General features: G+C 37.7%; 1 protein-coding gene across 6 annotated transcripts in view; it reads left to right on the top strand.

Moving 5' to 3' along the window:
• Window positions 1–4,899: 4,899 nt before the first annotated feature.
• The window catches only part of USP15 (ubiquitin specific peptidase 15), a 128,182-nt gene continuing 109,759 nt past the window's right edge, over window positions 4,900–23,322 (top strand). For all 6 annotated transcript variants that reach the window (XR_011255965.1, XR_011255964.1, XR_011255966.1 and 3 more), the window contains exon 1: window positions 4,900–5,562. Coding sequence is in view for 3 of the 6 variants with exons in the window: in XM_069584772.1 (XP_069440873.1) it covers window positions 5,474–5,562 (89 nt within the window). In the remaining 3 variants the exon portion in view is untranslated. The remainder of the gene's footprint in view (window positions 5,563–23,322) is intronic.

The raw sequence follows: 23,322 nt of genomic DNA, 5'->3' as shown, positions 1-23,322 counted from the left end.
AGAGAAGGATTGTCCAAACAGAAAATCTGAATAATTTGATCCTCTCTTGGGAGGAAACAAAGTTAATCTCTCTGGAATTTATACAGTTGCAGAATCACTGGATTGTTACACAAGTCTCTACCTCACTTTAGATGTTTAGATTTCTAAGATACACGGGCATAAAAGAAAACATGTTTAAACTCTTAAACAAAACTGATATAAAATAAGAATGATCAAGTATATAATGTTAAGATCAATATTTTGTTTAACTTATCTTTTAAAACAAAAGATCAGCATGTTTGAAATGATGTAGCTTTCTAAAATCCATCTATTATTATGAAGCTTGGGAAAAGGACTCAGAGGCTGTTTAACATATCTATTTTTTCATGAAGTGGTCATTTATGAACCTTGAATTCTATTTATAAATATAACACATTTAACCTTTAATATGTCAATAAATATAAGCAGCAAATAAAGAAAAAATAAAATGGGCAGATTTCCCTCCTATTAATCTTGATTCAACCTATATCACTCTTTGCTGGATGTCTTCCCAGGTGGCTCAGCAGTAAAGAATCCACCTGCCAAGCAGCAGACCCAAGTTTGATCCTTCAAACGGGAGGATCACCTGGAGAACGAAACTGCAACCCACTCCAGTACTCTTGCCTGGGAAATCCCATGAACAGAGGATCCTGGCAGGCTACCATCATAGGGTCAAAAGACTTGCAAATGACTTTAATGCCTAAACCACCACCAACCACTCTGTTGGATAGGATAACCAAACTCTTTTCTTGGAAAAGTTTTGCGCTATACAGGTACATTTCATTTTGAAATATCTAGGACCCACAAAATATACTATCTCTTAAGAATTTTTTTTGCTGTAATTCTAGATCTATAAGAATATTTGATTTGTTCATTGATTTAACTCAGTTTAGTTCTCTAATCATTTAGTATCTACCATAGACTGACATCAACCTCCAGAGTAGTGTCAGCTTTCACAGCATTTTGGTTATGTTTCCAAAACAGAGAATTTAAAGTAGCAGCTCCGAATAATCCATTGGCAGACTTCACGCCCATCTTAAAATTAAACTTTCTAGATTCTTTAGGATAGAAGGTATAATTTTGTTTGTTCTCTCTTTTTTTAATTTAAATAACTTTAGTTAGGGCAGATCTTTCATTAGAGTTCACACAACTCCTCACTGTCGTAACAACAGTTTTGCTTCACTCATTTACATTAGCTATTATCAAACCCTTGCAAGCATTTCAGTTTCAGCCCCAGAAGAGTCTAATCACCTTATTTTTTTTATGAAAAAAAGCAATGTTCACAGAGATTAAATAACTTGGCCAAGGTGACCAAGCTAGTTAGTGGCACCGAGCCAGAGTCAAAATCCAAGTACACTGGCCCTTTGTGTAAGACACTGTATTCATTTCACTACTTTTTCTTTCTCTTTATCAGAACATAACATTTATCTGAAATAAGAAGACTGTGGGTTTTTTAACTTTTAAAAACTGCATCGTCACACTTACAATTTTTATTCATATCTTGTTTCAAAATATCATTAACAGATGAAGCATATTACTACATGCTGTTTTGGTGTTTGCACTGCTCTCCCTCCTTTCCACTGCTTTTTAGCTGTTCAGAGAGCTAGTAAAGGGGAAAATGTAACTTTATAACAAAAGAGAAAATAATGCAGGGTTTAGAGAGTTGAACAGGCATGGGGGAGTGGGGAGTTATCAAAAGGAATAAGGGTAGAAGGACAAGGAAGAAGGAAAAAGTGAAGCAGTGGTTCCTGAAGACCCCGAGTTAGGAAGAGCTGAGAAATAAAAACTGCTAGGTCATCATTCATTGTTCCTTTAGGGAATGTGCTGATTCTAGTAGATTTTTCCTTAGGCTCATGTAGCCAACACCAAACAAAACTGTGAAGTATTCAAAGTTCCTTTTTGAATTCTTTGTACTTTCTTGCATTCAACTCTATCTAAAGATGCAGTTCTTTTTCTTCTTTCTCTGGTCCATCTGAGGTCTATCAAGCACTCACTTGACACCTTAGTTTTAAGACTTACACTCTTCCAGACTGTTGACATTTGAAGTCCTACCTTTTAATTGTTGAATATAATAACCTTTCTGAAAGAGGTCACTTAAACATCAGTAAGCAGATAGGGAATTATTTGAAGATGAAGGAATCCTGCTTTTAGATAAAATGCACTTGATTCATATCAAGCTTAAAATCTAAAGTACTCAGATACCCCTTTTCCCTATTCAAAGTCCTAGGTTAAATTTTTAATAGGTAAGAAAGGTGCAGAGTCTGAGAAGGTAACAGCAATCACCAAGAAAATAGTACATTTTTTATAAAGTTAACTAAGGAAGCATCAATGAAGAGACTTATTCCAAACAAGCCAATGTAACTAACACCTGGTTCAGTTATCTGTGTGGGTCAAAGGAAAGTAATATTTCTCATCAATTACCTACTTATTCAGCAGAGAAAAAAGATATTCAGTAGTGAACATTAACCAATTTAGTATTTATAAACAGTATCTTACTTCTCTTCATAACTGAGAGTAGGATAAGCAGAATTTCCATAAATTTGTAAACTTGCTTACTAATTTAAGCAATTTAAGTTTACTAACTATAACAATCAACTGATTGCTATTATCCAGATTGAAAAGGCCAGTAGAAAAATAAGATTTACCCAAACCTTCTAGATGTTGGAACTAGACTGCTTGGTTTCAAATCTGGGTTCTGTTGCTTGCCTCAATTCCTTATCTACCTAGTGAGTGAGTGAGTGAAGTCATTCAGTTGAGTAGGACTCTTTGCGACCCCATGGACTGTAGCCTAATAGGCTTCTCTGGTGGCTCAGACAGTAAAGTGTTTGCCTACAATGAGAGAGATTCAGGTTCGATCCCTGGGTCGGGAAGATTCTCTGGAGAAGGAAATGGCAACCCACTCCAGTACTCTTGTCTGGAAAATCCCATGGATGGAGGAGCGTAGTAGGCTACAGTCCATGGGGTCCCAAAGAGTCAGGCTCCTCCGTCCATGGGATTTTCCAGGCAAAAATACTGGAGTTCGTTGCCATTTCCTTCTCCAGGAGATCTTCCTGACCCAGGGATTGAACTCTGGCCTCCCGCATTGTAGGCAGTCGCTTTACGGTCTGAGCCACCATGGAAGTCCTTAACTACCTAATGAGAGTAGTAATAATACTTGCCTCATAGAATTGTTAGGAGAATCAAAATAACACTTTAAAGCGTTTAGAACCTGATTTGGCACTGTATCAGTGCTTGTTAAATAAAATACTGTGACTCTTCTTTCTTGACTCTGAAGGCAACTAGTTAGGTGTACAAAATGACCTCATCAATCTGACTTATAATTCAAATTGACATTGAACTTACACATCTATATCCAGTTAACTCATTGCCTTGAACATGATGCAAACGAATAAAATGTTATTTCATTTTGTTGCATGGATACAGAGTTCAACATATCAGCAATGCCCTTTCTTTAAAAAAAAAAAAAAAAACTAGATAGCAGGGTATGCACGAGGCATCACTTCTCAGTTGTTGTGTTTATAAAATGATGGAGAGGATCTTTGCCTTCAAACCTGTAACTTTTTTTCCCAATAACTTCACTGAGATACAATTAATACACTGTTACAAATAATCCCATCAATAGAGAACATTAGTGTTTATTGATTGGCTACTGTGTCCCAGGTAATACACATACATTGTTTTCTTAATCTTCATAAAAAATTCTTTAACACAGGTATTATCTTTCTCAATTTAATGATTAAAATATAGCTAAATACTTTGCAGCTAGAGGTTGAGGCATGAACATGAGGTTTGAATTCATATTCGTTCATATGATTCCATTATTCTTCCCATATCCACAGGCATCTTTCTGAAAAATTACTTAGTTCTCTTTCAGAGTTTAGGTGCGACAGGAGGGAAACTTAACTCTTTGATAGTACTCATAAACTAATTTTTAACTTGTCAAAAGTCAAATGGTATAAGAAACAGCAGGAACTGGAAGCTGCTTTCAGACTTTCAAATCAAGGATACAAGAATACAAAATAGTATTACTTCAAAAAAAATAAGCAATCCTAATGCTGATACACACAAATTATACTACCCTGACTTGGAAGGGTTCAACACTTATTAGTATATTACACCCATTTTCTGCATTCCCACCAAATGAGTTAGCATAGAGGCTGAAAATTAAACGAGAGATCATGCTGGAATTCTTATCCATCCTTTAGACTTTTCACATCATGTTATCTTACAGTCAAATCGCTGGACATCTTCATGCTTGGAATTACTTACGCAGTTTTGCCACAATTCATTTCTGAAACACATATTTAGGTCATTCTTATGTTAGGCAGCACTAGGTGTACAAAGCGATAGCCACTAGGTGTACAAAGGGGTTGTTTTTTGTTTGCTTTAAATGAATTAGTGCAGCCTAGTTTCTATGTTAGTTTAGGCTTTCGTGGGGTCGCAAAGAGTCGGACACGACTGAGCTGAGCTGAAGGAGTGGTAATTAGTGTACTATACTGGACAGCGAGCCAGTGTGCACGTGAAGCTGGATTATAAACTGGCCTCTCCACTTGCTGTGTGACCTTGGCATTTGATTGTTGAGACTCGATTTTCCCCTTTTTGACATAATCGGCTTCAACTAATTGCTGGTATTAGCTACTTTCAAGTGCACACACCATGGGAAGGTGTGGCTAGGAATACGTCACTTCACAGTATCTAGGAGAATGGGTTTCTTGCCTGTTTTGGCTCCTTTACTTTAGTACCTGGCACTATTCGATACATATTTTACACCTTGTTCACCGAGGAACTGGAACATGTTTTTCACTGCAGCTTAGCTATCTGGGTGTGCCTGGGGAGGCGTCACAAAGAGCCTATAAAAGGTCTCCACCTACAGCAGGAGTAGGAGCGCAAGAAAGCCCAGAAAGAGCGCTGCGGCTAAGCGTTCGGCTTCGGGTCGCTAGATTTGGCCCAATCTTCACCGAGTTTAGGTTCTGAGACTCGCAACGGAGAGACTCGAGTCACAGACCTGTTACAAATTTTCTGCCATATTTCAGCCGTCCCCACGCCCCCCGCCCCGCCCCACCCTCAAGCGTGAGTGAATGCGCAAATAAGGGTTTTCAGGCGTCTGTGGGAAAGACGGAGGGGACGGCAGAAGGCAGGATGGACAGGGCGGTGGCACCGCTCAAATGAGCCAGGATCCAGGCCCCACAGCCGAAAGTTAAAACCAGGCGTTCCCGGGTCGTAGGAGGCCGAGGCGAGCTGCTGGACGGGCGGGGGCCGATGCGAGGCAGCCGACCACGGCGGAGCACTCACTCCGCCCGGGGCCAACGCCGGTCCGGAGGCGCACCCCCCCGCGCCTTACGTCTCGTTTGGTTTCGACCTGCCGACTGGGAGGGGCCGCGGGACGCCATTCCCACAATGCTCTGGGGCGTGCCGCCGCCGTCGCTGCCGCCTCCGCTACCGCTAGTGGAAGAAGATGGCGGAAGGCGGAGCGGCAGATCTGGACATCCAGCGGTCTGACATCGCGACGCTGCTCAAAACCTCGCTCCGGAAAGGGGACACCTGGTGAGGGAAAGAGGTTGAGGTGGCTGCGGTTGCCCGAAGGTGGTGGGGGACTCGGTGGGAACTGCGGGCTGGTGTCTCGCTGGTGACAGGTGCGGGCAGGTCCGGCGGCGGCCGCCTCAGGCAGCAGGATTTTGGCCGCTTCCGCAAGGTTGGGGCAAAGACTGGACCCGAAATGAGGGCCACGGTTCATGGCTCGTCGAGGCATGCTGAAAGGCTTGCGGGGAGCGGCGGCGGCGGCTCGTGCGGTTCTCCTCGTCCTTCTTCCTCTGGTTGTGCCGCTCCCACTTCAGGCCTTCCCGAACGATAGGTTACTCTCGTTCGGTGTGAGACTCTCACTTAATGTTTGACAGGTCCTGGTCTCGCGGCTAATCACGATCTCACCCGCTTCACTTCTTTAGTCATTTCATTTCCCTGCATTGTCGGCATCCAAGTTCCCCTATTCTGATTCTCGTATTCTTCCGGGAGGCCGGCTGCAGGATGTTTGCGGTTCTTACTACACAGGTGGCATGTGTCAGGGCGCCGCTTAAGAGAAAGGAACCTAGTTCCTAGTTCCTTGTCAAAAGGAGGGAGAGGAGTACTGAACCTTAGGCTTCTGAGTGGTACCACGTGGTCTTGTGCTTTAGTGGAGGCTTGATAGACGCCAGCAGCGTTTCTCTTGGAAGTGCAGTCCTTCCCTCTCACTGGAAGGATAAGTTAGGCCTGCAAGAAGTAGATAAGTCCACTTGAAGCTTCAGTCACTTGCTAACATTCAAACTTATAAAATACCTAGGGATATACTTAAAATATCGAAGGAAGTATTTGTAGATTTTAATATTTGTGGGCCATATCAAGTGGTAATCAAAATAACTTAAGTATGTGAATATGTAACCTAAAATGCTCTGTTTCATTAGGAAGGATCATGTGCTTCTTTATTATAATAAAAGTTATTTTCACTTTTCCATCGTCACCATAACAGTTGTGTATAATATGCAGCGTGTTTTTTCATTTCCTCATTATGGCTTAGTGGAAGGAGCGTAAGATTTAGACTCGTTAGGTTAGCCTTTCCACCACTTAGCTTGCAGTGTGACTTTGAGGAAAGTTAATTCAAATTGCATCTCAATGATTTCATCTACGAAATGGACAGAATAATTTCATTTAGGGGTTTATCCTGATTCAGTGAAATAGTCTACAAGATTTTCTGCCTTGATATAACATTAAGTTTTAGTTACCTTCTTATCACCACCATTTCTGTTAAAATGCTGTGGTATTAGAATCATTGTCAAGTAAGCTAGAATCACTGTCAAGTAAGCTAGTAGATGACAGACTTGGGACTTGAATTTAAATACTTTGGTCCAAGTTTTGGTACTTTTTCTTATTTTGTTAGGCCACACTGTAAGTTTTATATGATTAAAAATCCCTGAGTGTAAACATATACGTGTTGGATTACAGCAAAAAATATGGCTTAATAATCATTTTGTTCATAAGGGAGTGTTCCTATGATGTTAATTACTGGGGAAATTGGACATTTCCTAGGACATTTTTATTTACCTTTTCCTGTGAATTGTAAAAAATGAAATCAATCCTTCTTCTTGTTTGTTAAAGAACATTTTAACATTCTTAATTTACCTTGCCTAATACCACCTTATACAAAGGTAAATGTGGATTTTCATGAAATACAAGTCTACAATTTAATATATTTGTTGATGTTCAGTCGCTAAGTTGTGTCTGACTCTTTGTGACTCCATGGACTCTAGTGCGGCAGGCTTCCCTGTCCTTCTCTGTCTCCTGGAGTTTGCTCTAACTCATGTTCATTGAGTTGGTGATGCTATTTAATTTAATATATAGATATTACTTTTATGTATATTACTCCTTGTTACTGTTGTTGTGGTTTTGATATACTGAGTAATAATTGGTGGTGTTAACCATAAAGGATGACCAAAGCAGTATGGATATTGTGACCATTAAAGTTTAGCATTTTTATTTTTGACAAAGTTACTGTAAATCATTTTAAAGATCTGTTGATATTTATAAGAGTAAATACAGGAAGTTCATAAATTTGAGGCATTTTAGTGCTTCCATCTTAAAAGAAAACTGAGGCCCAGACATTTAATTAACAGCAGAATATGCAAACTTTTATCCTCACAATTGATTTCCCCTCTCATTTACAGGAAAAAAATACAGGAAAAGATGGTACTGGGATGCTCCAGAAACTAATTTGGTTTATATGTGAGCCAGTTTACTTGGAATTAGCAAGTGAAACCTATCAAAAAAGGAATTAGCAAAAGTTTAATTCAGAATTTTAAGGAGAATAATTTAAGTATGAATTTGATAATGTGTTCATGAGTACAGAATTCGTAAAGATATTTAATGGTTTAGTTGTCGCTTAGGTTCATGTTTTTGGTACTCATTAAAACTTGTTAAACAGTTATTTCTCTTTTTAAAGTCTTAAAAAAGCCTTGGGTTAGTCATTTATGGGTGGGCAAATTATGTTTGTTTTTTAATAGCTGAAATGGGCCATATGCAAATGAAACATTTTCTTGGCATATGTATGTTACCAACTTGAAAAGACTGATTGGACTATTAAGAAAAAATGATAGATTTACCATGAGTTTATTCTTGAAATTTTAATAGTAATATTTCATGTTATAGTTAAATACATTCAAGTAAGTAAAGATCATTAATTAGGTTGTGAGCACTTTGCAGAAAAGGACTGCCTCTTACTACTCTGGTAATTAATGCTAACACCTGGCCAAGGATACAGATTTGCTTCTATGTGGATACTAGAATTTCTGTTTATTTGTAAATAGTGGATGATTTTTATCTGGCAACTAACTTTCTAGAGATGAAAATAAGCTACACATGTCTGAGATGAGAAACAAACCTTATGATATGTTTGGTATTAAATTTTGTGGTGACAAAAATGTCAAAATTGATGTAAAAGAGAGATACTTCTTAAAAAGGTTGGGTATAAAAGTAACAGGTATCTGCGTTAGAAGCCGTAATCTTTTATGCTGTTTCCTCAACTGTGCTAAGCTTCAGGGAGAGATTCAGAAAACTATGCACAACACAATTAGAATTCAGAAACTATAGAAAAAGAGTAAAGGAACTAGAACTGTTTGGCTTAGGATGAATGAAAGACAACTTAATTTTTAGGTACATGGTAGTTTCTTCTAATAAAATAAAAGGAAAATTTGTTTAAAGTACATTGCATTAAGTATATCAGGGATGGAAGAACCTATTGAAGGGAATGATAGTTAAATAAGTGTACAAATATACAAGTACATGTGGGTTATGTGCTCTCTTAGGTGATTTCTTTTAAAATAGATTTATTGTAAGTAAATAAATAGATGGTTATAAGTCACCAAAATCACTGCTGTATTCCCTCATTACATTAAATGTTATGTATCTACCAATCATTTCCACTAATTTTTATGTTCAAGTATGTTCAAAGCTTACTTTACAGATTAAATCTCACATGTCATTTTTGTATAAACTCTAATAAAATTAATAGATTTAAGGTAACTTAGAAGAGTAGCTTTCATTTATAGTCATTTTAAAATGTACTCATATAGTCATGTGTGATGTTTTTGTCTCAAATTGCAAAGGAATTGGACCAATCAAGTTTTTTTGATAGAGGAGGCATTAATTTCAATTTTAGAGCTTTCCTTTCCTACTGTTTTACTTAGCAATCTTTATTTTATGTAGTCCCTTATGTTTTTGCAGCTTTGATTCACACTAACAAAATAATCTTAAATCAGGCAATCAGTTAATAATGTAAATGGAAACTATTAATATGAACTCCAAAGTGTTTAGTGTGTGCTTGCCAACAAGTTTTTATATTACCCTTACTGTTAGCTTTAATTGTATCAAAGTGTTTACCTCTAAAATAGGATATATGTTATATCATTTGCATCAAATGAAACCAGAAAGCCAAACTGTTTTTTAGCGTTGGTCAATTGATGAACATAACAGAAGTAGGGACGTTAAAGCATATTTTTCACATTTTAATTGCTTAAAATTGAGAAAAGTAGCTTTTCCTTAATCTTTTTCATAAGTTTTAAAATCACTTGTTAGTGAAGCCAAGATTAATTTGGCCAAGCATATCCAGAGCTTTAGCATCTACTTAGTGACATTCAGATTTTATTTTTTCCTAAATCATACCACCTTTTTTATTAGCACATACAAAGTATTAAATAGATGTTTTAGAAAATAATTTTGTAACTGTTACTAATCTTGCTTGGATGTAAGTATGATGAGAAAAGAATTGTCAGGCTATGACCTATGATATTACATTAAAAAGGCACTGTGCTAGGTGTTGTTGAATCACTTAGTTCTTCATTACCATGATTCTAGGGTACCAGAATGTGAATGTGTGCCAGTTCACACTGGCCAGAATAGGAGTTTCCCCAGATAGGCTAGAAGAAGTGTTCACACAGTGATACGTCTGAGATTTGGACCCAAGTAGTTTGGGGCTTTAAATCAGGCCTTTTAAAGATGCATTTTAAAGTGTTCCACTTGTTTTTTTTAAATGGACATTCTTTTCTCTTTAAATGGAATCTAATTTATATTTAGGAAGAGAATTCTACCATTTTATCCCACAGTTGTTTCTTGTGACTGTTTAGTTTTGATATGATGGAAAATCTTATACTGCTTTTGGAGAAAAAAATATGTTTAAGGATTAGTAGGTTATTAACTGAATATGTAAAACAAATATTATTTCAGTCCAAAAGTACGTTTAAACAAAAGCAGTTGGGCTCATGTATATGTTTAGATTTGGGATTTTGTTTATTAGTAATCATAAGTGAGGCCATATGGGCCCTTTATGTATAGTTTTACAGAAACAGCGTATCAAGCAGATAGTAAGAGCTTGTAGTAAGAGTAGGATATTTTGTTTTAGTACTTTACCCATATTTTAAAAGTATAAATCACAAATATATAAGACTTTTTTTCCCCCACTAAGAATCCATAGAAATAGCCCAGAAAATGCAAACATGAAAGTTAGGTATTTTATGTTCCATGGTTACCAACTTCTTGTGAATTTTCAGTCAAACCACACTTAAGACAGTGGAAGGTACATAACCATATTGATACCTCTGTAACATCTGAAAACTGACAGTCCATGTAGTATCACTGCTGATAAAATGAGTTTTGCCATATTGTTAGTCATTAGATATATTTGTTTTATTACGTGTTGTTCAGTCACTCAGGCATGTCCAATACTTTGTGACCCCATGGACTGCAGCACACCAGGTTTTTGTGTCCTTCACCGTCTCCAGGATTTTGTTCAAATTCATTTCCATTAAGTTGGACAAGAGTTTAGAGTGATTTTTCTTTACCTCACTGTGAGAATAACTTCACTGAAAAACTATGATTATTGATAAAAGTAAATTGAAACCATCAGCTATATTGGCAAGGAGATAAAGGGAAAGTTGAGAATTACTGGTGAAGGTGTTTGTATACATCTGGTTGGATTCTCAAAATAAGTGTGTATTCTGTTCTTGTAGATGAGAAATCTGAGTTGAGAGAAATCAGTTGGTTTGCATGTGGTTCACAGGTAATAGTACCACCACTAGTGAGCATGTATTGAATGCTTACTCTCTTCTAGCCACTATCCTAAATGCTTTATACTCGTGCAGCTATTAAAGCAAGAATTTTATTTACCTCATTTTATAGATGTTTGAGGGTTTCAGAGCTGGTTTTTAAAATATTACTTACATACCTGGTTTATAATGATTTAAAATACTAAATCCCATTAGTATCTTTTTGGTATTAAAATGGTTTCTGTTGTCACTACTCAGGTGTAATTCAAACAGTATTTCATAAACCATTAAACTGTTTCTTCATAGTCTCCATATAGAATTTGTCTGCAGTGCTGGTTTTTTTCCCTCCCTGAGTAATGTCAGTTTGGTTTGTGCCTCTTATTTTCATTTCCTCAGTTACCACTGTAATTCACACTCTGTATCTTATATTTATTCCTTTGAAGTTGTTTTTTCAGATTCTTTCTCCATCTGTTTCTTAGAAAGGGAAATGTAGTTCGTTTAGCCTCACCATCCATTGTACACAGAAGCCACTACCAAAGAAACCTAGAGTAAGACTGAGTAGTAGTAAGTGACCTCAGTTTTGAATGCAGATTAAAATGATGTATCTGAGGAAACAGTCAAGAACAGCTCCTCAAAAAGAAAGAAGCTCAGATTCTAATATAAGGCAGAAAACCTCTGTAGGGTTAACCTATATTTGGTTATGCCTAGAATACTGCTCCTGTCAGTAAGATTCCACTTGGTTTTCTTATAGTTCTCCAAAAAGAAAAGGAGGGTAATGACTACTTTTTCTTCTTTACGAGGAGGAATACTAAAAATGCTGTCCCTTCCACTCTTCCTTTAGCTTTGAGAAGGTCTAGGTATTAGTGTGATAATTCCTCATAACTCAGGAAAATGATTTAGCAGAAGTAGCCTTAGAAAAGACTTTTTAGTGAAAGGCATCAAAGGCTCTCTCACAAGCAAGTCCAGAGTGTCTCTGAGACCAGGCTAGTCTAAGTTTTAGAGAGCCAGTTTTTGTTTTTAAAACTGAAATACAGTTGATTTACAATGTTGTGTTTCAGGTGTACAGCAAGATGATTCAGATATAGATACATATTTTTTAGATTTTTCCATTACAGGCTATTACAAGATATTGAATATGGGTCCTTATGCTATGCAGTAGGTCCTTGTGGGTTATGTATTTTATATATAGTAGTGTGTATATTTTAATCCCAAATTCCTAATTAACCCCCCCGCCCCGCGCCCCACTTTCCCCTTTGGTAACCAAAAGTTTATTTTCTGTGTCTATGAGTCTGTTTTGGAAATAAGTTCATTTGGGTTTTTTTTTGTATTTTTTTTTTAAGATTCCCCATAAAAGTAATATATGATATTTGTCTTTCTCTGTCTGACTTACTTCACTTAGCCAGTGAAATCAAAACTGGGGAGCATTAGAGAAAAAATTCTTTGCTTGAATGAAAAGAGCATCAAGTTCCTGTAGTAAAAAACAAAAAGGTTAAGAGTGATAATTACATTTATCATGTTGTACATTACCTCCCTAGTACTTATCTTCTAACTGTAAGTTTGTATCTTTTGACTGCCTTCATACAAGTCCTCCTCCTCCCATGCCCTTGCCTGTGGTAACCACAAATCTGATCTAATTTTCTATGAGTTTGGTTGGTTGGTTCTCCTGTAACACTGTTACTTCCGGTTATAGAACATAGTGATTCGATATTTCTATACATTTCAAAAGGATCACCAGGATAAGTCTAGTTACTGTGTGTCACCATACAAAGGTATTACATGATAACTGATTCTATTTCCCACATTGTACATTTCATGCTTGGGACTCATTTATTTTGCAACTGTAGGTTTGTGCCTCTTAATCTCCCTTACCTATTTCTCTCCTCTGCCTCCCTTCTTTTTCTCTAGCAACCACCTGTTTGTTTTCTGTATCTGTGACTGTTTCTGTTTTCTTATGTTTGTTTCTTAGATTCCATATATGTTTGATACATATTTGTCTGTCTGACTTATTTCACTTAGCGTAATATCCTCCATGTCCATTCATGTTGTTGTACCTGGCAAGATTTCATTCTTCTTTATGGCTGAGTAATACTCCATTGTGGGACTTTCCTGGTGGCTCAGTGGTGAAGGAGAAGGAAATGACAGCCCACTCCAGTATTCCTGCCCAGGAAACCCCATGGACAGAGGAGTCTGGCCAGCTATAGTCTGTGGGGTTGCAAAAGAGTTGGACATGACTTAGTGATTAAACAACAAAAACAATATTCCATTGTAATATAATTAACAGTGCTAAATATTATATGTGAAAGCTGTTAGAGTAAATCCTAAGAATTCTTATCATTGTTGTTCAGTCACTCAGTTGTGTCTGACTCTTTGCCCACCCCATGGACTATAGCACATCAGGCTTCCCTGTCCTTCACTGTGTCTTGGAGTTTGCTCAAACTCATATCCATTGAATCTGTGATGCCATCCAACTATCTCATCCTCTCTCGTCCTCTTCTCCTCCTGCCTTCAGTCTTTCTCAGCATCAGGATCTTTTCTGAGTTGGCTTTTCTCATCAGGTGGCCACAGTATTGGAGCATCACTCCTTCCAGTGGGTACTCAGGGTTGATTTCCTTTAGGATTGTCTGGTTTGATCTCCTTGCTGTCCAAGGGACCCTCAAGAGTCTTCTGTAGCACCACAGTTCAAAAGCATCAATTCTTCCTCACTCCGCTTTCTTTATGGTCCAACTCTCACATCAGTTCATGACTACTGGAAAAACCATAGCTTTAACTAGACAGACCTTTGTCGACAGAGTGATGTCTGCTTTTTAATACACTGTCTACATTTGTCACAGCTTTTCTTCCAAGAAACAGACATGTTTTAATTTCATGGCTGCAGTCACCATACACAGTGATTTTGGAGTGCAAGAAAATAAAATCTGTCACTGTTTCCATTTTATCCCCATCTATTTGCCATGAAGTGATGGGACTGAATGCCATGATCTTTGTTTCTCAAATGTTGAATTTTAAGCCAGATTTTTCAGTCTCCTCTTTGACCTTCATCAAGAGGCTCATTAGTTCCTCTTAGCTTTCTGCCATTAGGATGGTGTCATCTGCAATCTGAGGTTATTGATATTTCTCCCAGCATTCTTGATTCCAGCTTGTGCTTCATCCAGCTGGTATTTCACTTGATATACTCTGCATTAAGTTAAATAAGCACTACACAGCCTTGACATACTCTTTTCCCAGTTTGAACCAGTTTGCTGTTTCATGTCCAGTTTTAACTGTTGCTTCTTGACCTGCACACAGGTTTCTCAGGAGGAAGGTAAGGTGGTATGATATTCCCATCTCTTGAAGAATTTTCCACAGTTTGTTGTGATCCACACAGTCAAAGGCTTTAGCCTAGTCAGTGAAGCAGAAGTAGATGTTTTTTCTGGAATTCTGTTGCTGTTTATGTGACCCAGTGGATGTTGGCAATTTGCTCTCTGGTTCTTCTGCCTTTTTAAAATCCAGCTTATACATCTGGATGTTCTCAGTTCACATGCTGTTGAAAGATTCTGAGCATTACTTTGCTAGCACGTGAAATGAGTGCGCTTGTACTGTAGTTTGAACATTTCTTTGGCATTGCCCTTCTTTGGGATTGAAGTAAAATCTGAATCTCTTCCAGTCCTGTGGCCACTGTTCTCATCATAAGGAAAATTTTTTTCTATTTAATTTTGTATCTATATGAGATAATGGGTGTTCACTAAATTTATTGTGGTAGTCATTTCATGATGTATGTAAGTCAAATCATTACGCTGTACACCTTAAACTTTTATAGTGCTGTATGTCAATTGTATCAATAAAACTAGAAGAAAGAAAAAAGAATGATAAGGGTTAAATGATCATGGTTAAAGAGATCTGATAATTTGGGTTGCTTTATATTATTTAGCAATATGTCATAGCAACTTGATGAAGTTTAACAGTTTAATCAAGTGATTTATCTGTGATACAGATGGAAAATTTATTTTCATAAATTTGAATGAATTTCAAGCTTTTCAAATCTTAGAAAAGGTATAGCTAAGTATCTATATGTACCATGCAGTTGTGGCTATGATTACAAATATTACCATTCATGTATAAGTTTAAGAGCTTTTTGTATGTATAAAGTAAGTGATAGTGTTCTCTTTTACAGTTTCAGAAACTGAAGTACAGAGTTAAGTGCACATGGTGATATGGTGCAGCAGAGATTCTGATCTAGGCAGTCATCTCTGAAACCTGCATTTTAAAATACACTGCCACTGCCTGCCTTTGAGTGATAGCCGTACCCATTTTATGGGAAACGGTTCTTTGAGGGATGATTACTTGAAAGTATTAGAATTAAGAAGTGGCAGTTTTGTCATATTAGTAAAACACCATGTTCCTCTATTATCTATGAGGAACCTACAGAATTTTCTAGGTCTTTCTGGTTTAGTATTGTAGTCTTAGCAGTCTCATTTCTAACTAATATAGCTCTTTGATACAAGTATTGTTTCCTGCAGATTCTTTACTTATTCCTTCCTTATAGGAGTTTATACATCATTCATGTTATTTCCAGTACATTTTACTAAGTCTTGACTTTCACTTACTTCAAAACCAATCTTTGTAAAATTATCCCTAGTAATTCCATCCAGATTTATGGCCCTTTCACACTTTTGAAAAAAGATAATAACTTTATTGTGTATAATTAACATATCATACTGTCTCTGGAGGAAAGGAACATGGGCAGAGAAAAGAAATCGGTGAGTGGTATCACATATCACTTGATGTGTACAATTCACTGAATTTGGGTATATTCATAGAATTGTGCAGCCATCACCACAATCAATTTTGGAATATTTTTATCAGCCCTAAAAGAAACCGCATACCTATTAGCAGTTTCCCCCACCCCCTTTTCTACCCACATCCCGCTGTTCTTGGCAGCTACTAATTTACTTTCTTGTTCTATAAATTTGCCTTCTGGATATTTCATGTAAATAGAATCGTATATGTGTGATTTTTATCTCTGGCTTCATTTACTTACATAATGCTTTTTAGATTTATCCATTTTGTAGTGTATATCAGTACTTCATTTCTTTTTATTGCCACAAAATGTTCCATTGTATAGGGATGCCACATTCAGTTTATTCCTTCTTCAGTTGATGGACTTTTGGCTTGTTCACACTTTTTGATTGTTATGAATAATCCTGCTATGAACACTTATGTGCAAGTTTTAGTCTGGACATAGTTTTCATTTCCCTTGGGTGCATATCTGGCAATGGAATTGCTGAGTCTCTTTGTTTTTTGAGGAACTAATGGACTCTTTTCCAAAGCAGTGGTGCCATTTTCCATTGCCACCAGCGATGTATAAGGGTCCAGTTTCTCTGCATCGTTGTGATACTTATCTGTCTTTTTTTTTTCTTTTTGGAGGTAAAGGGATATATATATATATATATATATATATATATATATATATATATATATATATATTTTAGTTCTATCAGTTCATTGCTGCCAACCCGTCTCCCTCCACCCTCATGCACGCATGCTTAGTCACATGTCCTCATGGACTGCTGCCCGCCAGGCTCCTCTGTCCATGGACTTTCCAGGCAAGAACACTGGAGTGGGCTGCCATTGCCTTCTCCAACTCATCTGTCTTTTTGATTATCGCCATCTTAGGGGATGTGAAATGATATCTCATTGGAGGCTCAATTTGTATTTTCATAGTGGCAAATGTTGGTGCACATCTTTTCATATATGCTTATTAGCCCTTTTGGCAAAATGCTCGTCTACATTCTTTGCCCATTTTCTCATTTGGCAATTTTCTCTTCATTATTGAGTTGTAAGAGTTCTTTATATATATATTCTAGATACAGATCCCCTATCAGATAGATGATATGCAACATTTTCTCCACTTCTGTGTGTTTCTTTTCACTTTCACAATCTTACTTGGCCTCCTTCCTGAGTTCTTTGTCTTTTAGTTTAGATGTAAAAGAGGTCATAAAAATTAGTTCTTGCCAACTGATTAATTTAACGTGTAGAGCAAAAAAATAGGTTGGAAATGCTTCATACCTAAAAATTAAGATATAAAGGGATGATTAACCAAACCATTGGTTTATTTGAACAACTTAATAGCTTTCCTTGATTATGTTTTACTGAAGAGTTTTCATTTGTGGTACTTAAGAAAAAAATCAGTGAGGTATCTAGTTTTATAATGATTTAAAGTACTAGATACTATAAATATCTCTTTTAGTATTAAAAACGGCTTATGCTGTTGCAACTTAAATGTAATTGAAATAGTATTTTATTCAATGAGATGATTAGTCATAGAGTGAATTAATATCCAACAGTCTTTATGCTGTTAATTTTACACACAGTTATACATGTTGTTCTCAGAGTAAGTGTGCTACGTTGAATTAGGCTGAAGTTTTTGTGTGTCTTCTCAGTTGCAAAATAGTGACTGTCTTATATCCGCTTTGCAGAGAGAAAGGGTTTTTTGAAAAAAAAAATCATATCAATATTAAGCAATTAAGAAGGAACTGCTTATTTGAAAATTGTCAGCATAGACATATACTAATCCAAAAAAGCAAAACAGAACCATGCATTCACTAGCCCTCTGGTTTTCTGAATCCAGCTCTTGGGATTTCCCCATTTCCCTGTACTGCTTTTAAATGTCTTTGTATTTACAGCTGTTCTAAATCATTCGTTGGTCCCTTTATGTGTTTCTTAAATTTTCTTTTAGTGTGTACAGAGACACTAGCCAGCTTTTGAGACTCCTACCTTTCTTCTCTACCACCCCCCACCAAAAAAACCCCACAAATAACAGCAAAAAAAAACTACAACCTGGCCTTTTTAGTTCTTATAGTAGCTTTTCTGCATTTGAGGGCTGTTTTGAAATTGACTCATTTTAAATTGATTTGTTTTGGGTCCTAAAATTGATCCTGCTTCTCTGTAGCCATTGAAAATTATTCTGTTCAGATCACATTACAAATTGTCTGTCTTGATGCCATTAGAATATGTAGCACCATACAGTTTAGGCCTTTTTGAAGTACTCAGAACTTTAGGTAAGTTTTGATTTATTAAACATTTCACTTGTATTTAAACCTCCCAACACTCTTGTGAGATACTCCCAGTGATCTTCATGAAATGTAAATCAGATTATATCTCTTCTAAAAATCTGTCAGAGGCTTTCCTTGCATTTAGGATAAAATCTTTGATTACCTTAAAGGTGCTGTAGTGTGGCCCCAGCCTCCCTTATCTAGCATCTCATCTCCCTTTGTCATAAACTCCAACTGCATTTAACTCTTCCAATATACCTGAATGCTGAAGTTGTTCTGGTTCTAGCATGTGCTGTTCCTTCAATCTAGATAGCTTTTTATCTTATTTTCATGAAATAACTCCTGTTCATATGCTAAGATATTATTTTTTCAAAAAGGATTTTGTTTATTCTAAATGTGTCTCAGTCACTGCATTGTGTCCGACTCTTTGCAACCCATGGACTGCAGCCCACCAGTCTCCTCTGTCCATGGAATTTCCCGGGCTAAAATGCTGGAGTGGGTTGCCGTTTCCTTCTCCAGGGGATCTTCCCAAAACAGGGATTGAACCTGCATCTCCTGCATTAGCAGGCGGAATCTTTACCACTGAGCCTCCTGGGAAGCCTTAGTTCTCTGTTAGTAAATGGCTTATGAAGTAAAGTTTAATACAGTAGAAAGAACACTAAACTTTAGAGTCTGAAAACTAGAGTGCATATTGAAAACAGGCCCTACACACTCAGTGTTGTATGACCTTGTTAAGGTACATAGCTTCTCTGAGTTTTGGTTTCCCCATCAGCTAAATAAAAAAGGAGGGGAAAAAGTTACTCTAAAGATTAATTTGAAAACACTTTATACAAAATCTTTACATAAATAGAAAACATTTCTATTCTCTTGTTGTTGTTCAGTCACCCAGTTGTGTCTGACTCTTTGTGACCCCGTGGACTGCAGCATGCCAGGACACTCTGTCCTTCACCATCTCCCGAAGTTGCCCAAGTTTACGTCCATTGCATCGGTGATGCCATCCAGCCATCTCATCTTCTGACCCTCTCTTCTTCTGCCCTCAATCTTTCCCAGCATCAGGGACTTTTCCAGAGAGTCAGCTGTTCACATCAGATGACCAAATATTAGAGTTTCAGCTTCAGCATCATAGTACTTCCAGGTATCCAGGGTTGATTTCCCTTAAGATTGACTGGTTTGATCTCTTTGCTGTCCAATGGACTCTCAAGAGCCTTCTCCAGCACCACAGTTCGAAGGCATCCATTCTTTGGCACTGCCTTCTTTATGGTCCAGCTCTCACAACTGTACGTAACCACTGGGAAAACCATAGCCTTGACTATACAGACCTGATTGGCAGAGTAATGTCTCTGCTTTTCAACACAGTCTAGGTTTGTCATAGCTTTCCTGCCAAGAAGCAAACGTCTTCTAATTTCATGGCTGCAGTCACCATCTGCAATGATTTTAGAGCCCAAGAAGTGGAATCTGTCACTACTTCCACCTTTTCCCCCTCTATTTACCATGAAGCAAATCAGGCTGGATGCCATGATCTGAGTTTTTTTAGTATTTAGTTTTAAGCCAGCTCTTTCACTCTCTCCTTCGTGTTCATCAAGAGGCTCTTTAGTTCCTCTTTGCTTTCTGCCATTAGAGTGGTATCATCCACATATCTGATGATGTTGATGTTTCTCCCACCAATCTTGATTCCAGCTTGTAACTCATCCAGCCCAGCATTTCTCATGATGTGCTCAGGGTATAGATTAAACAAACAGGGTAACAGCAGACAGCCCTGTCGTACTCCTTTCTAAATCTTTAACCAATCAGTTGTTCCATACGGGGTTCTAACTATTGCTTCTTGACCCTCATACAGGTTTCTCAGGAGACAGGTAAGATGGTCTGTTACATGACACTAAATTTTAATTTTAACAGTAGTGATTGATCATATTTGTGTTTTTAAAATGTTTGGCAGCAGAATGGAGGCTAAATTGGAAGCAAGCAAATTTAAAGCAGGTATAAGTTGGGCAGCTGTTATAGTACTCTGTGCCACTTAAGACTGATGAGGAGGGTGAGTTACAGAACTAAGAGACTTCTCTGAGCATGAAGAAGAGAGGGACAGACTTGGTTGCTAGATGTTAAGGGGTCATGGAGGAATATAGGATAATTTGGTTTCTGGTTTGGGGAACTAAATTACTGATGACATTTATTAAAGAGATATTAGAGAAGGAGTACATTTGGGGATGTAAAGACAATTGACAACTTGAAGTTGAAATTCTATAAAAAATCCAAGTTGATATGGATGAGTAGAAATTGGAAATATTCAGGAACTTGAGGATTGGTCTTAGCATGCAGATTTTAGACTCCTGGTGAAGGTATGATATCACGGAGACTATTGACTGTGAGAAAAGAGGTAATTGAAGAGCAGCTCTGTGACTACTAACATTTAGGTAGAAGTAGGGAGTCTTGTAAAATAGCTAAATATATTTAGATACAGATATATTCCTGCCCTCCGGAAAGGTGCAGTCACTGAGGTTATTTTTAAAAGCAGTTGATACGGTAACAAAATTATGAATCCTTTGGATTTGGTAGGGTGGCCATTGGTGACTTCGTGAGGACCTTTTTGCGGGTCCAGTGGGATAGCAAGATCTGTTGTGCTTTGCTGAAGAGTAAGTGAAGATTGAGGAAGGAGAAGTTTGGCTGCAAGGACAAATCAGAAAAATGGGAGCAGATAGAAGAGGAAATGAGTATGTGAGTAGGGCAGTCATATGGGCAGAAGGGGGAAAAGAGTGGATCTTCTTACATGCTAAGTGAAAAAAAACAGAATAGATACGGGGGAAAAAGAAAAGATGGTAGGGGCTGTTTATGAGTTAAGTCTCCAAGGAGGCAGAAGGAAATTAGATCCAAAGAATAGGAACAAAAATTATTAGCCTTAGATTTAAGGAGAGTTATATACTCCACGGGTGTGTAAGGGAATCACTGATGATAAAGGTGTGGAGTAAGAGAGTTAGAAAGTTGGGGCTTACTTCTTTGAAAAGTAAGCAGCAAGGCTGTCTATTCAGCCTAATGGATTAGAGACTTAATGTTTTGAAAAGGTTTGAAATAATTATTGGAAGTAAAGAAGGCTAAACTGGAGATATGCTGGAGGATTGTCAGATGTTTTTAAGGGACTTGAGATCGATTGAAGACCATAGATACTTAATCTCTGAAATTTTCTTTAGTAATTTTGAACTCATAATATCATTATAGAAACATTTTCATATTGATGTACTAGTGTTTGAGAATTATCACTCAGTACAATTCACTCGCTCAGTCTTGTCTGACTCTGCCACCCCATGGACTGCAGCACGCCAGGCCTCCCTGTCCATCACCAACTTCCAGAGCCTATTCAAACTCATGTCCATTGAGTCGGTGATGTGATACAAGCATCTCATCCTCTGTCATCTCCTTCTCCTCCCGCCTTCAGTTTTTCCCAGTATCAGGGTCTTTTCAAATGTCAGTTCTTCACATTAGGTGGCCAACATATTGGAGTTTCAGCTTCAACATCAGTCCTTCCAATGAACACCCAGGACTGATCTCCTTTAGGATGGACTTGTTGGATCTCCTTGCAGTCCAAGGGGCTCTCAAGAGTCTTCTCCAACACCACAGTTGAAAAGCATCAATTCTTTGGTGCTCAGCTCTCTTTATAGTCCAACTCTTACATCCATACATGACCACTGGAAAAACCATAGCCTTGACTAGACGGACCTTTGTTGACAAAGTAATGTCTCTGCTTTTTAATACGTTCTCAAGGTTGGTCATAACTTCCCTTCCAAGGAATAAATGTCTTTTAATTTCATGGCTCCAGTCACCATCTTCAGTGATTTTGGAGCCCCCCAAAATAAAGTCTGCCACTGTTTCCACTGTTTTCCCATCTATTTCCCATGAAGTGGTGGGACCAGATGCCATGATCTTTGTTTTCTGAATGTTGAGTTTTAAGCCAACTTTTTCACTCTCTTTCACTTTCATCAAGAGGCTCTTCAATTCCTCTTTGCTTTCTGCCATAAGGGTGGTGGTCATCTGCATATGTGAGGTTATTGCTAATTCTCCTAGCAATCTTGATTCCAGCTTGTGCTTCATCATTCAGCCCAGCGTTTCTCATGATATACTCTGTGTATAAGTTAAATAAGCAGGGTGACAATATACAGCCTTGACATACTCCTTTTCCTATTTGGAACCAGTCTGTTGTTCCATGTCCAGTCCTAACTGTTGCTTCCTCATGTGCATACAGATTTCTCAAGAGGCAGATCAGGTGGTCTGGTATTCCCATCTCTTTCAGAATTTTCTACAGTTTGTTGTGATCCACACAGTCAAAGGCTTTGACATAGTCAATAAAGCAGAAATAGATGGTTTTCTGAAACTCTCTTGCTTTTTCGATGATCCAGCGTATATTGGCAATTTGATCTCTGGTTCCTCTGCCTTTTCTAAAACCAGTTTGAATATCTGGAAGTTCACAGTTCACGTATTGCTGAAGCCTGGCTTGGAGAATTTTGAGCATTACTTTACTAGTGTGTGAGATGAGTGCAATTGTGTGGTAGTTTGAACATTCCTCGCCATTGCCTTTCTTTGGGATTGGAATGGAAACAGGCCTTTTGGGTAGTGACAAATGTGAGGCATCATCATTAAAGACCCTTGTATTCCCTGGTGGCTCATCTGGTTAAAAAATCCACCTGCATGTGGGAGACCTGGGTTCGATCCCTGGGTTGGAAAGATCCCCTGGAGAAGGGAAAGGCTACCCACTCCAGTATTCTGCCTCGGAAATTCCATGGACTCTATAGTCCATTCAGTCACAAGGAGTTGGACACAACTGGACAATTTTCACTTTCACTTTTCACTAATCCACTGAAACAGAGGGAATGATAGTGATTCAGCCACAGTCTGAAGCCTCACCCAAAAGCTGAAATGATCTTGAGCATATTTTCGTACATTTACTTCATAGCTTTTTATATAGGAACACAGTCAGATGGCTCAGTATTATTCAGAAATATTTCATCCTCAGTTTCATCTGTATGATACTGACTCCTTGTGTAAGAAACTTAAATTAGTTTATCATAAAGAGGTTAATAATTACTCTGGACTATCTAGATGTTTGCACATTAGTATTTAGTTAAACCTAGGATGGTTGCAAGTCTATAGTTTAATATTTGGTAAGTTTAATATTTGGTACCAAAGCTTGATCAGCTTAAAGTCAGTATATATATCAGTTTTAG

The sequence above is a fragment of the Ovis canadensis genome, chromosome 3 (genome assembly GCF_042477335.2).
Source record: "Ovis canadensis isolate MfBH-ARS-UI-01 breed Bighorn chromosome 3, ARS-UI_OviCan_v2, whole genome shotgun sequence".
Classification (NCBI taxonomy): Eukaryota; Metazoa; Chordata; class Mammalia; order Artiodactyla; family Bovidae; genus Ovis; species Ovis canadensis.
The sequence above is the reverse complement of the archived record's forward strand: the minus strand, read 5'-3'. Positions and strand labels throughout refer to the sequence as shown.